Source organism: Opisthocomus hoazin, chromosome 3 (genome assembly GCF_030867145.1).
Source record: "Opisthocomus hoazin isolate bOpiHoa1 chromosome 3, bOpiHoa1.hap1, whole genome shotgun sequence".
NCBI classification, from domain to species: Eukaryota; Metazoa; Chordata; class Aves; order Opisthocomiformes; family Opisthocomidae; genus Opisthocomus; species Opisthocomus hoazin.
The window spans coordinates 3,005,078-3,019,993 of record NC_134416.1 but is presented as its reverse complement, the minus strand read 5'-3'; the positions used below and the strand labels follow the sequence as shown (position 1 = coordinate 3,019,993).

Sequence of the window (14,916 nt, the reverse complement as noted above, 5' to 3'; positions counted from 1 at the left end):
TTGTGATTTTTCCTTAGATGTAACCCAAGAGGGTGAGCTTATGCAGATCACTATTGGAAAGTCAGTAGTGGGTATTGGTTTAAAAACATCCAAAGCACTACAAAGAAAAATAAATATCTTTCTTCACCTAATTTTCTGCTATTTGCTGCTGGAGACCCCACTGGAAATCACGCCCCATCATCAGCTTGCCCAGAGAAGGCAAACTGCAGATACCAGGGATTAAAGTAACAACAAAAGAAATTTTTCTCTTTTATGTATGTTTAGGTTATAAAACAATGGAGTATTTCTTCTGGTGGAAGTGATAAAACTAATATTAGCGTAAGTCTGGCTTTCGTTTTGCATTGAAGAGCGTTGTAGACCTGTCCCAAACCCTTCCATGATGCATGAATCCAAACACATTCCTTCACTGGTAGGAAACTCTTTGCGTCGTGGTCATGAACAAGGTCATAAGGATCCTGGAATACTGTTGAACCCATTCACACCTGGCATCTTAGAGCAGAAGGGATGGTTACTGCGTCTAGTCCATCTGCCTGCATTCCTGTATCTTTGTTTTCCCTTTTAAATAAGCAACCACAAAGTCAAGCTACCAAGTGTCTCTCCAGCCCTGGCAGTTTCCCAGCCTCTCCTGACAGCATGTTCCACTGTTCTTATTCCTTTCCAAAATATGATACCTTTCCTAATCTTCTTGCGTTTCCTCTCCCTCCAACTCCAAGGTCAGAAAGGTGCTGCTGAGACTTGAACAGAATGTCTGCAGGGGGCAGATGTCCTTTGGGAATTCATAGGAATGATGCCAGTCCTTTTCAGGGATTGGTTTGGGTTTTGGTTTTGGTGTAAATGCTAATCCTCACTGTAATTCAGTGCACTAGCCAAAACCTCATCACTTTGTATACATAGTTCCTCTCAGATGAAGTACGTTGTCAGATTCAAAGTAAGCACCAACAGAAGAATGGGAGGAAGAAACAGATCTTCTGTCTCTTTAAGAAGAGGGGTTGAAAATTCAATCATCACATGTGTTTACTGTTGAGAGTTTTTCCAGCTTCAGTGGTAAAACATGATTTTTAAGGGGTCTTCAGCAAAAACCTGAAAGTTTGTAGCAGCATGTGTTGCTTCTCTCTAAGTATCCTGACACATTGAAACTTTGGATAAGTATTACCACAGCGTACACTTGAAAGATAAAGGGACTGCCCTTTGCCCACTGTCCCGGAGTAGTTACTGGCAGAGCTGGAAACACAGTCAGGGACTGCTGCATGTTTGAGCTGTTCAGCTTCCCTCCTTTTACAAGGTCCATTTTTCAAGGTCATTACTGATGTGAGAATGACCGAATCCCTATCAAAGGCAGCCTTGACAAATGCCTCTGGGCTTGTCTCTCATCCTGCAGATGTGGAGACAGGTCTGGGGATGAATTCCCCTTTCTGCTCACCCTGCAGCCAAAGAGCCCTTCCCTGGGACCTCCCTTTTCCCTTGCACTGGAGGGCACAGGGTTGGAAGCCCACAAGTGATGCAAAACACTGTGCAACACTGCTGCTAGCCATCGTATGTCGCCATTCAAGTCAACTGCTACAGCAAAGGTCTGGAGACTAATCCATATCCCGCTGAGATTAGGGTGTCCCCACTGCCATCATCCATTGACCTGTCGTCAACTTACTAATCAGCAATGTTGCCGGGATGGTATGTCAGAGGTAGACAATTAGGAGAACCAGAATACTGCCTGAAACACCGATCACATCGGATCTTGACCGTATTTCATGCATTCCTGGGAACCGCTGTGGAACCAGTGTTTGCGGCGATTATTTTGCTGCAAACCAAAGCATGCTGCTAATACTAAAGTAACTTCAGCCTCAGAGTGCAATAATATAGAATTGTCCTTCCTTGAGCAACAAACTTGGATTTTTCCATGGTTGTTTTTTTTCAGTTTATTACATGAAATCTGTTCCATGTGACATGTACTTTCTTACGTATGTGCCTCAACTATAAAAATGCTCCCATCAGAGGCATGCTTGGATATTCTTGATTAAAATCATGGTGTCTAGCAGGATTCATGTTCATAGCATACAGGACCACACATCCGCCTGCATTAAAGTGTAGGCCACCTCACCATTGCAGCAGAGTAAAGAGGTCTCACTCATTTGTGGCTTTATGAACTAATCAGGGATGTAGACACTATTATCCAAAGCTAACTTCTCAGTGCTAGGGAATTAAGATATTAACAGACTGACATACAGGAAGATCTGATGGCTGCAAGTTAAAAAGTCAATTTTTTAATGCACTGATAGATCTCTGTATGACCTTACCATGGGCTATGGTAAATTTTCTCTCTCTTTCGGTCTTCACATTCCAATGAGGCAAGGAAGATGGAGATGATTTTTGAAAAATCAGCTCTTACTCAAAAGGAAGTTACAGGGCTGTAGGCAAGACTCCTTTGCTCCTCTCATGCTGGAATTTGGGACAGATTGTCCACCTGAAGGGACTTTGAATCTGAAAAGAGCATCTCAGGAACAGCTGGGTTTACTTTGCTCATCCTCCTTCCAAGTGACTTGCAGCCAGCCTATGTGTGGAGGTTGCACATTGTCGCCCTTCCATTTTATTCCAGACCAAACTGGAAGCTGATGTGGACCCTGAGCAGAAAACTGCATGAGCTGTGTTTGTTGAGGCGTCAGAGAGGTCTGAATACTTATCCCCTAGACAGCTTATTTGCAGCCAGGAAATGTGAAAGGAACCAAAGGCTTGGAGACAAGCATAGCAGGATTTGCATCAAAAAACCCAGCTGTCCACAACACGAATCCCAGGTGACTAAAATTAAAAACTCAGTGTCTGGGATCCACCAAGCCTTCATTCTTAAGGTTGCAATAAGTAGTGAGTGACTTCCACCTGGATTGTAGATATCTCTTCATAGCAGCTTTAAGGCACATTTTGTTGCCCAAACAGATGCATGTTGAAATGTTAGGTTGGTGCTGAATCAAATAGCAGAGTTCTTCCTTCCTAATCACTCCCATCACTTTGAGATGTGCTTTACCTACCCGATTGCTAGAAAAAAAACCCCATTGTTGGAAAACCTGCTGCAATTTGTTTCTCCTTTTAAAAGTCTGCCCTTTGCCTGACAGACTGTAGGCTCCAGCATGTGATTTTTTTCCATGCTTCCTCCTAAATACACACGCTTCCCAAGGTCTAAATACTTGCAGACGAAGCAGGGTAGTGGCTGTTTTCAAGCTACTTTGTACCACATGGGAAATATTTTCGTGTGCAGATCTGTATTGTCAGGGTAAAGCATCTCCAACACTGCTCCTCCCTGCGAGTTAATTGCTAAAGACATTCCAGTGCTTGGGTTGGACATCAGGAGGGGTTCACATGCTCTGCAACAGCATGGTATGAAAGTGGAGGCTTTGCAGCCTTTAAAGGGAGCAAAGGCTTTGTTTCTTCTATGCTTAGCGCCAGCTTTGAAAGCAATGGAAGTGACACTCCTGCCTTCCCACTCGGCAGGAGGCCTTTGATCCAGCTCCATTGGAGATGTTCGAATCACATACATATTCCCCTCTTCTCTCCAGCATCTGGCTTTGCATTCATTTTAAACAGCAGCTTTTTACTTGTGCAGAGGTCAGCGAAAACCATGCTGAACAGAGCTCTGCAAGTTTGTCTGATTTGTTCATTCGTGCCTATTAGCTGGTTGCTACATTTAGCTCTCTGCAGCTCAAATGGCCTTTGCTTCGGCTGAAACCCTGTTCTGGAGTTCACATACAGGACCTGGTCTCAGTCTGTAATTCAGCTCTCAAATCGAGTCCATTTTTCTGTTGGTCCTGGATGACTTGCTCCAAAACCCAATAGGAAAAGATACAAAGGTTTCTCTGCCATTCTATGACTTTTTCCTATTTCCTGTTAGACAATGTTTCTGGCTTGATTACTCACGTTCTCTTCTCAGATCAAGATGCTTCTTAGCTTTCCTCTTTGGACATCTGGAGAGTATGCCATCCTACCAGCACTTACTTTGGCATTTAGCAGAGTAATGAGAAAAAAAGGTATACTGATCAATATTGTACGTCATTCCTAGTCGGGGCTGTGTTTCTCCCTGGCGTGCTCTGCTGCACAACAGAAATAATTCCCTGGCGTGCTGGCTACCTGGCCTTTCAGTAGCTGGCTGGGGAGTTGGCAACCCTGCTCCCAGGTGAGAAAATTTACCTCCTTTCTGTGGGAACCTCTTTGCATGGACTGAGGCTGGGGGTGAAGAAGCTCAAATGGTGGTGGTTGTGTCAAATTCAGACTCATTCCTCACTGAGAAAATTCGAAAATTGGAAGGTTGTTCTCCTCCTGCTGTCGGCTGTGTGTCCCTCTTCAAGGGAAGGTCCATTCAGGGGTAGGGTGTCTCCTCGGTGCCACATGTTTAATCCTCTCTGCACTTCTTAAAGGCAACTGACAAATTTTAAAAGACCAGTTAGACTAAATTTTATAGGGAGGAATGCTACATAAAATATAATAATTACTAAAATAAATTCTGTTATGAATGACATCAAGCCTTAATTCATTCAGCCATAAACCATCTGTCAGTTGCCGAGTGTCCAAATATGCCATCAATCAGCAGTTCACCTCCTCCTGTAGATCATCTGACACCTTGTGTCCCAAATATGAGGCACCAGTTGCTCTGTACTTCTCAGAAAGACTCCTTATTTCTCATATCCCCTGTGTCGAGTGCTGTGCCCAATGATGCTAACCAGACATCAGCTGCTCCAAAACCCTGCAGCTGCGATCAGCAGATTGCAGCTGCTAATTGTTTGGACTGGTTGCCCAAAGGACTCTATAAAGAAATGTGCTTTGGATGCTCTTGGTCCCCTCCTGGAGTCCCTAGGTGCCCGTATGAGGCATGGGGGAGCCTTGAATGATTTCAGCATTTTGGAGAACACCAGTCCTCCACATCCGCCAAGTGGAGTAGGTTCCTCAGTAGACCACAGGCATTGTCCAGAAAAGGGTTATATGTTAACCAGCTGGATTAATGCCAAGAATAGCCTGGAGAATAGCCTGTTCCTCATACTGTTGGGACCACAGGCTTTGTCTGCAACCTTCAGGCAAGGGATGGTTTAGGAGTCTATAGAAGGAGCCCCTGAGGGTCTATGAAAGAGCTCCTCGATTCAGTGCCTGCTCATCTTCAGCTGTGTACAGCCTCACTAGACTTTGGCTCACAGCAGCCCCTACAGGTTAGACCATCTGCACTGAAGAGACTACAGAAGCAGATGATATTTTTATAAACCAGCAAATACTGTGTATTTCAAGTTTTCTAACGGATTTCCATCAGTGCAAGTTAAACCCACAAATTATTTCTTCTTTTTAAAAAAAAATTAAATTCCGAACAAAGTCAGCCACTTGCATTTATTTTGCTTTTCTCCAAAATAAAATAAAAAAAAAAGTATCATCTTTGTTGTTCAGTAGCATGAAATGAAGGAACTGAAGCTACTTGTTCCAAACAAAGAAAGGAAAATTTATCATTCTGTAAAAAGACAAGACAGCTTTCCCATTTTCTAATCACTTTCCATCGACATTGATCCAAAGATGGATTAGACGGCATGAGCTGCATTTATCTTTCAGATTCTCTGCTATATGCTCTGAATAACTTCATTCTGGTCCTAAAGTCATCGATGTCATGGGGAGAGACCATTTGGGTCATGAAATATCCTTCAAGTTGGCACTAGAGGCAATGAGAACAGCATGGGAGTAGCTGATTCTAGGGGAGTTGTCCCAGAGTGCCCTGTAGAAAGCACTGAATTCCTCTTCAGGTTACTCAGGGTAACTATAAAAATCTGGTATTAAAAAAAAAAAAAAAAACAAAACCAACCAATCAAACAAACAAAGAAAAAAACACAAAACAAGCACAAGGAGATGCAGCTTAGCAGCTTGCACATTTCATCACTTTTGACTGAAGTGTGAAATGAAAGCTGTATCTTAGAGCAGCCAGTCAGTCTCCTGTGCCGTATTTATGCCACACACTGACATTGCTCCTAAGGAAAAGAATTGAATTAGGGTCCAGGTGTTCTGGGTGAAGCCAGCCTGGACCCCTGAAGGCAGCACAGAACCAATGCACAGAAGAGCTTGTGTTAGGGAGGTGCCTCGCCCCACCACCATCACCTTTCCATAGCCACCATGAGTCCAGCACAGGTGACTCATTGCAGCTTACCAGGACTAGCTTTAGAAGGAGAGGGCTGTGTGGATTATCTCAAAGCACTTTGCCTCTGCCTTTGTTAGGGATCTGGGGGGTTTTGTTGGCACTGCATCTTAAATGCTTGTTGTCCCAAATCCTCTCCCTCTGTCTTAAAGATGTGCAGCCAAATAAAAACCATAGCTGAGTGAAGGAGATCCCAAATGCCACCAGGGTGATGAAGGCCTCCAGCTGGCCCCACACAGCAGGTTTTACTCCAGCCTGGGGTCTGGGCGGTCCCTCCCTTCCCACCCCTCCGACAGAGCAGTATTGTCCACCATCCTGGCACCAGGACATTTCCCCCCTCCCTGACAGCCAGAAGCTCAAGGGCTGGATCAGGCCAGAGTAACGACTCTGTGAGTTACTGGCAGAGCAGCCTCCTCTGCTTTCAGCTCCTGTCTCGGGCCATTCCTGGCTGTCTCCGAGGTGCCAGGCCCTGGGCCAGCACCGGCGCCTTTTACATCCTCATTACACAATCCTCTATCCAGGATTTTTTCTTCCTCTCTGTGCATAGCTAGGTTTTCCCTCCTGTCTGCGAGGATTGCTAAGACGCCACAGTGGGGCTGGAGGAAAATGCCAGAGCTGAAGCATGAGCCCGGCGGCTGTTTCTATATGATGTTCAAGTGGCCAAGACCCGATAAAAACCTTTTCCATACGGAGGGAAAGAAAAAGGGTGCTGTTCCCAGGAGCCCGCTACTGATTCCCAGGGTGCCTCTTGCCAAGAGGAGATTTTCTACTGTCTCCCAGCATCCTTGTCAGGGCTCAGCCTGGCTGATTGTGTTTAACCTGCTCAGAGATCCGACCGGGCACCGAGTCCTTCTGCACCCATGCTCGAATCACAGCTGTGCATGCAGCTCTGAGCTGCTGGTGTACCATGGTGGACAGCTGGTGCATCCCACCCCTGAGGTAGCACCTCCACTCACAGAATCACTAAAAATGTCCAATTCTTGTATGAGAAGTGGGAAACTAAAAGCAAGTCTCCCCTCTCCATTTGCTGATCTCCCGAGGCTCCTTTGCATCTTCTAACTGTAACTAGACATCTTTGGAGTCACTAAGCCCACCACAGTCATAGATAGATAACATGTTACACTGACAAGCTAGATGATAGAAACAACTGTACGGGGTCAAACCCAAGGCCAGTCTGGTCCTGCCTCCTCTCCAGGGCAGAGTAAAAAAAGACTTGCAAAAATAAAAGATCAAGACAAGCAAGTGGTAGCGCATCCTCAAAAAGATCCCCAAGACTCCAGCAGTTTGTGCTCAGAGACACCCTGAATTAGAATTGTGTCGCTTTACTTCATAGTACTGAATGGATGCTGCTTTTGTGAATGTTTCCACATACTTTTTATAACTTTTGAAATTTTTGACATCAACGGAGAGCTGTGGAAAGGTGGTTTGCAGTTCGACTGGGCACTATGTGCAGGACAAGCTCCTGGGGTTCACTCTGGGCCAGGCACTGCTTGGTGCCTCATCATGCTCAGTGGTTCTTCTGTGGGAGGAGACGTTCCCTACCATCAGTAGTCCATTCCTACGATCGACAAGCCACGAAGAGTTTTGTAGACCTCTTTCACATCCATCCATAATCTCTTTTTGAGGCTGAAATGTTGTAGTCTGCGTAATCTTTCCTCCTACAGAATATGCTCCATAACTCTGTTCATGGCTGTAAATTGAACACCCTTACCACTTCACCTATATCCTTCTGTCAGAAAGCCCAAGGGGTGCACAGAATATTCAAGATGCAGGTGCAGAGTGGAGTCATGCACTGGCATAGTGATGTTTTCATTCTCTCTTCCTTTCTTAATTTATCCATTCTTAATAATTCACAACATCTAATGGCTGGGTTTTGTCGCCACTGAATAATTATTTTAACCCTTAGATCTTGTTCCCTGGTGACGGGTCTGATCAGAGGTCATTGCTGTGGATGTGAGCTCTTAATTGATTGGTTGGGGTATTTTTTACCCCAGTTTCGGTTCCCGACATGGCTTTGCAGCTGCTCTCACTCAGTAGCTGAAAAGCAGCCCATGACAAGAAAGGCTCTGAGGTTTGCTGATCACGTTCTGTGTACGTGATCAGATCTGGGTGCATCCTCACAGCGTGAAGGAGAGGCTGAAGGTCAGGAGTGTGGTGGACAGAGGGACAGTTACAACAGAGATTGGGTGGGAATAGAAGAACCTGATACTGAAGGTGGCTCTAAATAATGCCATCAAAGAAGGGCTTTCATGTAAGGGAAAAGATGGAATTATTTATGAACTTCATGCATATCATCATTTGTCCTGGTCTCTGTTAAATAATACAGCTGTGGATATCAGTAACTTTGAAAACTTGCAGCATTACAGCAATTGTGGGAGAAAACAAAATGGTTTTCATTGAAAAGAGCTGTTCTGACCAAGCTTTTTTGTCTTCACCTTTTGGGAAACTCTTAGTTTCATTCCATTTTTTGCTCTATATGTGCTTTTGTATTTTGTCTTTATGTGTACCTTCTTAGTGCGTCTTTTCATGACAGACTAATGGACTGCAAAAACACTGGAGGTAGCAGTTTCACTTCAGGAAGTCTGAAACTTGTCTCACTAAGATACAGAGATAAAACGGTTTCAGTTTTTAGTTGTGGAGGTTCTTAAATGAGTTCAAAAATAGATAACGGAATAAGTCAACTATTTTATCACCTTTTCTGTCATATTAGTATTAATCACCATTGTGTTACATCATGGACTAAACTAAGAATGACACCAACAGCCTAAGAAAAGCTCTGTATCAGAGAGTTTAATGAAAATTGCAGCTGCAGATTTCAAGAATTGACCTGTTTTACATTATTCTGAAAAATACTTTTCCAAAATTTGATTTAAAAAAAAAAATTCTCTTTCAAAGGACTTTTTGAAAGTTTTTTTTTCTCCCTTTGAATTAAAATAGAGAAAATTTCAGAACATTTTCAGTTCACTTTGGGAAGACCAGGTTTACCTGGTTTGTACATTTGCCACTCTAACCACCTAATGACCTCACCCACAGCTGTGGGAATGCAGGATCGACTTCAAACATAACTTATTTTTGTATTAAGGGTGAAAGTTTGGAAAAGCAAAATTCATGGCTTGGGTGATGTGATAATAGCTGTCCCTGTAGGGATAATGCTACAGCGTCTTTCCTATCAGCATTGCGATATGAAGGTGGGACAGAAAACAGACTTAAAGTCTCTTAGAAAAGGACAAAATCAGAAGCTAAGGCAAGCAGATTAGCATGTGGTGGATGGGTGTTAAGTTTACTATGGGCGCTACAACAACCTCTGCAGCATCTTGGAGTACAATCATGACACTGCGGTCTACGTCTGGCTTCATGTCCCCTCATTTTTGGTGACAGCATCAAGCTGTGACACATCCTGGGCTGCATGTCACCTGCATGTCTGTCTCCCCACCTTCTCCCCAGACCTCTTGTCACCGTGTTGTCATCCTCCACACAGCTGGCTTTCCTCCCACCTTTTCCTCTAGTTGCCACTTTGCTTTTGGCAGGTGGCTCAAAAGGGCTCTGTGCTCCATTCATGTGCAGGGAAGCCTTTTCTCTCCCAGTGCTGGAGTGTTTTGTGGGGGTAATTAAGTGTGAAAAGCATCACTCTTCAGGGGGGGGGAAGCTTAGTGGAACAACTCATTGAAAACATTTACGTGGTCTCCCCTGCGTATAAGCACTGAAGAAAACACCCGTTTTACAAAGCCTCAGCTCTCCCAAGAGTCTTTTCTTGGTGCATATCGGCAGAAACATTGAAAGATGTTCTCTTGATTGATATCCATACTGGGATGCTGGTGGGAGACTGGGCTAACGGCAGTTGATAAAGCCTCAAAGCTTGGTGTGGTGTTGATGGAAATGCCTTCGGTTTCAGAGCTGACGATCCAGCCCATCAAACAGCATGGGTTCCCTGGCAAAATAGCATGTTTTGCTGCAATTAAATAGCCTATAAACAGCTGTGCTACATAAGGAATGTATTGACATCTATACAAAATGCAGTCTATGTATGTTCAGAAAGACCTCATTGTAATGTGGATTTCTTTGTGAGGATTTTCTACAGAAGTAGAAAAAGATCTGAAATTCTCAAATTCGTGATCAGTTTTTCAGTGGAAATGCAAGTGGAAAAATCCTCAGCTGAAAGCTGAAATATCTTGTGATTAGATGATAGAGACAGCAATGAAAAAAAAAAAACACCTTTGTTTTCTTCCTGAAAATAGACACTTTTCACGCAAAGTGCAATTTTCATTGAAGCCCTATTTTATTTTGGATCAGGAGCTTCACAGAAAAATTTGTCTTTGATATAAGAGAAGGAGGTGAAAAAATGCTGTTTTTTGCATGGGCACTAACATCTCTTTCTTTCTCTCTCTCCTGTCCTTTACTTTCCTCTTGCAGCAAGAAAAACAGCAGACACCAAACAAGAGACCCTGGGAAGGAATCAGGAAAGTCCAGTCTCCGCCATCATGGGTTAAAAAGGACATTGAACCTGTGGCACAGTCTCCCCTAGAACTCAAAACTGTGGAGTGGGAGAAAACAGGGGCTACCATCCCCCTGGTGGGACAAGACATTATTGACCTTCAGACAGAGGTCTGAGCATAAAGGGAAGAAAGGGACTTTTTTTTTCCGGAAAACAAAACGAAACAAACAAAACAAAACCACGTTTTAAAGAAATGATTAAATTAAATCGGAACTGAGTGAGAGAAGTGTTTGGTTTCTTTTGAAACCTTTGGTAAGACAGAGAAACTTTTGTATTGTTCTCAACAGAGAGGGGGAATATTACTTTATAGAGTATAGTAGTTGTAGGTTCAGGACAACACAAGCTTTCCCAGGTAGGACTGGAGAAGATGTGAACCTGGAAGAGAGAGAGGAGGAGGCAGAGGTTGGGGAGGGGCTGCAGGGGACGAGCCCTGCTGAGATGCTTTTGGTCTGCCACCACACACCGGGAGCCTTCCTGCTCTGCCACGGGAAGGTGTGAAAGGATGTCCAGCAGCCACTGCGAAGGGCCAAGAAGATCGAGGTTGTTTGGAGACCACAAGAGGGGACACCTGCGGGAGTCTTGCTGGGAAGTGGTCTGGCCATAGATCTCTGGGGGAGACCCAGCCGTGAGGGTCTACGGCATCCCTTGCCAGTCCTCACCTCCCACCTCTCCCTCACCAGCTCATCCAAGAAGGAAGGAGACGGGATGTGCTGAATGGTGGCCGAGAACTCATTCCCACTCCTACGTGCCACACCGTGACCTGGCATCGTGGCCCCCACCCGCAGCGGGTCCCCATGGGGCCTGGAGGGACAAATGGTGGAATCATCCATGGCTTAGATGGAGAGGTAAGGTGGGGCTTCTTCCTCCCATCCCTCCACAGGAGAGCTCCTGCGCACCCTAAGGAGTGGGACAGGCGCAGGAGGAAAGGACCACCTCCAAAATCTGCATGCCCTGTCTCCAGGCAGAGGGTCAAAGGTGTTAGAAAAATAGACCAACAAGAAGAATGTAGGTCATTTCATTGACTGTTAAATAGATAAACTCAGCATGGGCCTTGCAAAGGCCCTTTTGGCCTCATCCTTTTTTTTTCTGTTATTTTGCCTTGCTTTCGGACTCAAATTTATCCCAAGCTGACCCTCCCTGGAAGGCAGAGAGAGAAAGAGGGAAAGAAAAATCTGCCAATGTACCTGGAGATATTTGGTATACAGAGATGTTGCCTTAGGACATTGAGACAAACTGACAACATGAATAACGTCCACTTGGAAACAAACAAACAAACAAAATAATCTATTTTTTTCCTTCTTCTTTTCTTTTCTTCAATAAAAAGAGAACTTGAAACCCGAGACCTTTCTTTTCTTTGGCTCTCGTCATTTCGAATGCCTTGCTGTGCCGTAGGACTGCACAGGCATGGGGTGAGGATGCCACCTGCTGAAGGTGGAAGGCAAGTTGCTCTGTGGAAAGTTTGGGATGGTGGGAACACACAGCCCCTGCGCCGCTCGCTTGCAACGTTTTGCTTTGTTTTATTCTGTTTAGGCTCTGGTTATCACCCCTTGCTATCTCTTCTCCTCCCTGTCTGCTGCCCAGATCCAGCAAGCAGGTTTGTGGTCCTACAAGAAGGAAGAGGTGGAGTTGGACAGGAGAGCAGGACATCCCTCTTCATAAAATGCTGCCTTTTAATTCACCATGAATAAAAAATAATAATGATTTTTTTTCATGAAACATTTCTCAAGGCTATTTACAAAGAATAAGGTATCTACATTTCATCCCAAAAAGTGTTGTGCAATATTTTTATCATTAGAAAATATACCACTGACATCACATGCAGAATTTAATTTTTTTTTTCATTCCCAGCACTGTCTGTCTGATGTTCAGAACAACTCTCCCAGCTTTGGAGATGTGCGGCGACAAACTTCTGGTTGTGAGTGGCCAGATTGTTCCAGACAGCGGTAAAGCTTGGTCAGGGTCTGAGTTATTACTGTGTGTTTGGGTCTCTTTTTTAAAACACAAAATGAAGCAAGACAAAACATTTTTAGGAAAAGGTGAGAAATGGATACAAGATGCAAAACAATCACTGACCCCAGCTGTGTTTCCTCCACTGAGAGATGTTGGTTGAAGTGCAAACATTACTGCTTCAACTTTCCTTTGGGTCACCTGGGTAACTAATCTTTAAGGACAGTGGCATTTACCTTGCCATTGACTGTAATATGAAGGATGGAAAGAAAAACTTTAAAAAAACCCAAATAGTTAAAAAGTAGGGAAACTGATTACTTATAAAAACTGTGATATTATTGTTCAATTTTAGATTTGAAACAGGAAAGCACAAAGGCCTCCCTCAGATGCCGGGTTGTATGATATTGTAATTATTATAATTACACATTATGAATTTTAGCATACAGATATCTTTTTACTGTGTTTTAATTCTTTTATTTTTTCCCCCCTGCCCGACCAAGCCTGCCCTTTTCTCTACAACCTTCCCCATTCACCCATTCACTCCAGCCGACTTGCAGGACATTAACGGTGTTATGTAATTACAGAGATAAATGTTTGTTTAATAACTGTTGATATTCGACTTTCTCTGCTCAACTCCTCCGGTTAATTCTGTTTTCCCATGCCCTGCCCTGCCCTGTGCCATGCCTTCCCCTCGCTCCTCTCTGCGTTCGTCAATTTTTTTTTCTGTACAGTTTTCAGAGCACAAAATGAATGTGTCTTATTTCTAATAAAAGAGGTGTAAACTCTAGCGATGTCTGCTTTTTAAAAGCGCCCCTGCCCGCGCCCCACGTGTGGTTTGCATCGCGCCCGGGTGCTGGGAAACACCTCTCTGGACCTGGAAGCTGCCACTTTGGCTCTCGCCGTAGCCCGGGGCCAAACTTGCCCCACAAGTTCATCTTTTGCTCTTAGCTTTATAGCTTCTTGACACCCCAAAAAATAACTTCCCTTAGGATGCACCTTTCTAAGACATGAGGAATTCCCTTTTCTGTGCAGCACAGCCCGCTTTTCTGCAGGTATCTCTAACTCAACCTTGATGCCTGCTTCCAGACGTCGTATGATGTTGAGGGGCTGATATTTAACACAGAGCTGACAGCGTTACTGGCAAAGAGATGGTTATAGTTTCCAATGGGCAATGCAGATGCTACCCTGCCTGCATGCCTGCAAAGCCAATCTCAGCCTCACCTGAATTTCTCTGCCACCTCCTGCATTACCAGGAAGGCTGTGAGCAGCAGCACGGCTCAGTGCACGTAGCGGTTAAGAACATCACTCATGAAAGATGACAAAAAACGAATTGAGCTAGGAATTACTCACTTCCTTGGTGCTTACCCTTGAAAGACTGCAATCTCCCAGCAAGAAAATGTGTCCTGATCTCCCTGACTCTGCTCCATCAACTGATTGACAGTTTTAAGGTTTGTAGGCAGGACTGCAGGAGGCTTAGGGGTCTGGCAAATCGGATCCAGGGCTGCTCCTTGATCTAAGGGGCCAAGCTCTTTTCAGTAGTGCCCAGTGACAGGACAAGGGGCAATGGGCACAAACTGAAGCAGAGGAAGTTCCGTCTGAACATGAGGAAGAACTTCTTCCCTCTGAGGGTGACGGAGCACTGGAACAGGCTGCCCAGGGAGGTTGTGGAGTCTCCTTCTCTGGAGATATTCCAGACCTGCCTGGACAAGGTCCTGTGCAGTCTGCTGTAGGTGACCCTGCTTCGGCAGGAGGGTTGGAGTAGATGACCCACAGAGGTCCCTTCCAACTCCTACTATTCTGTGATTCTGTAAAGACGTCATGGCCCAGTAGATCCCCAGCTGTAATGACTCCTCTTGGCCTGGCTGAAATGAATTGGATATCCTGAAATATCTGAAATCATTGAAGAGGTGTGGGGTTGCTCAGAGGCTCTTAACCCATCCCTGAGCCATTATCCAACCCTTCTTCAATCAACAATGCCTGATGGTGACTCCCAGGGTTTCTTCACCCTTCCTACAGGCCTGTTTCTCACCCTACATCTCCCATACCATGATACTATAGCATTAGCAGACAGAAGGGAAATACTAACCACCAGGCATCACAAAAGGTGATGGGCTGGGAAGGCAGGAGTGCCCAAACCTCAGATCACAGCCCTAGACATGTGTCAGGAGGTCCTGCTGCTTCTCATCAAGGGCAGGAAGCACATGTTCACAGTGTGTTCATGGCACTGTAAGTAACAGCACTGTCAGAGGTGGTAGATGCAGGAGGTCAGTGTGTGTGTAGAGATGGTTTCGGTTTGCACTGTCGTCATAGTGTGACGTTTCTGCAAGTGAGGGTC

The 14,916-nt window shown here is 44.8% G+C and overlaps 1 protein-coding gene across 14 annotated transcripts in view; it reads left to right on the top strand.

Moving 5' to 3' along the window:
* Window positions 1-13,350, top strand: part of ADGRB1 (adhesion G protein-coupled receptor B1) — a 289,625-nt gene extending 276,275 nt beyond the window's left edge. For all 14 annotated transcript variants that reach the window (XM_075415464.1, XM_075415468.1, XM_075415463.1 and 11 more), the window contains one exon: window positions 10,553-13,350. In XM_075415464.1, coding sequence (XP_075271579.1) covers window positions 10,553-10,750 — 198 coding nt within the window. In that variant the 3' untranslated portion in view covers window positions 10,751-13,350. The remainder of the gene's footprint in view (window positions 1-10,552) is intronic.
* Window positions 13,351-14,916: the final 1,566 nt, after the last annotated feature.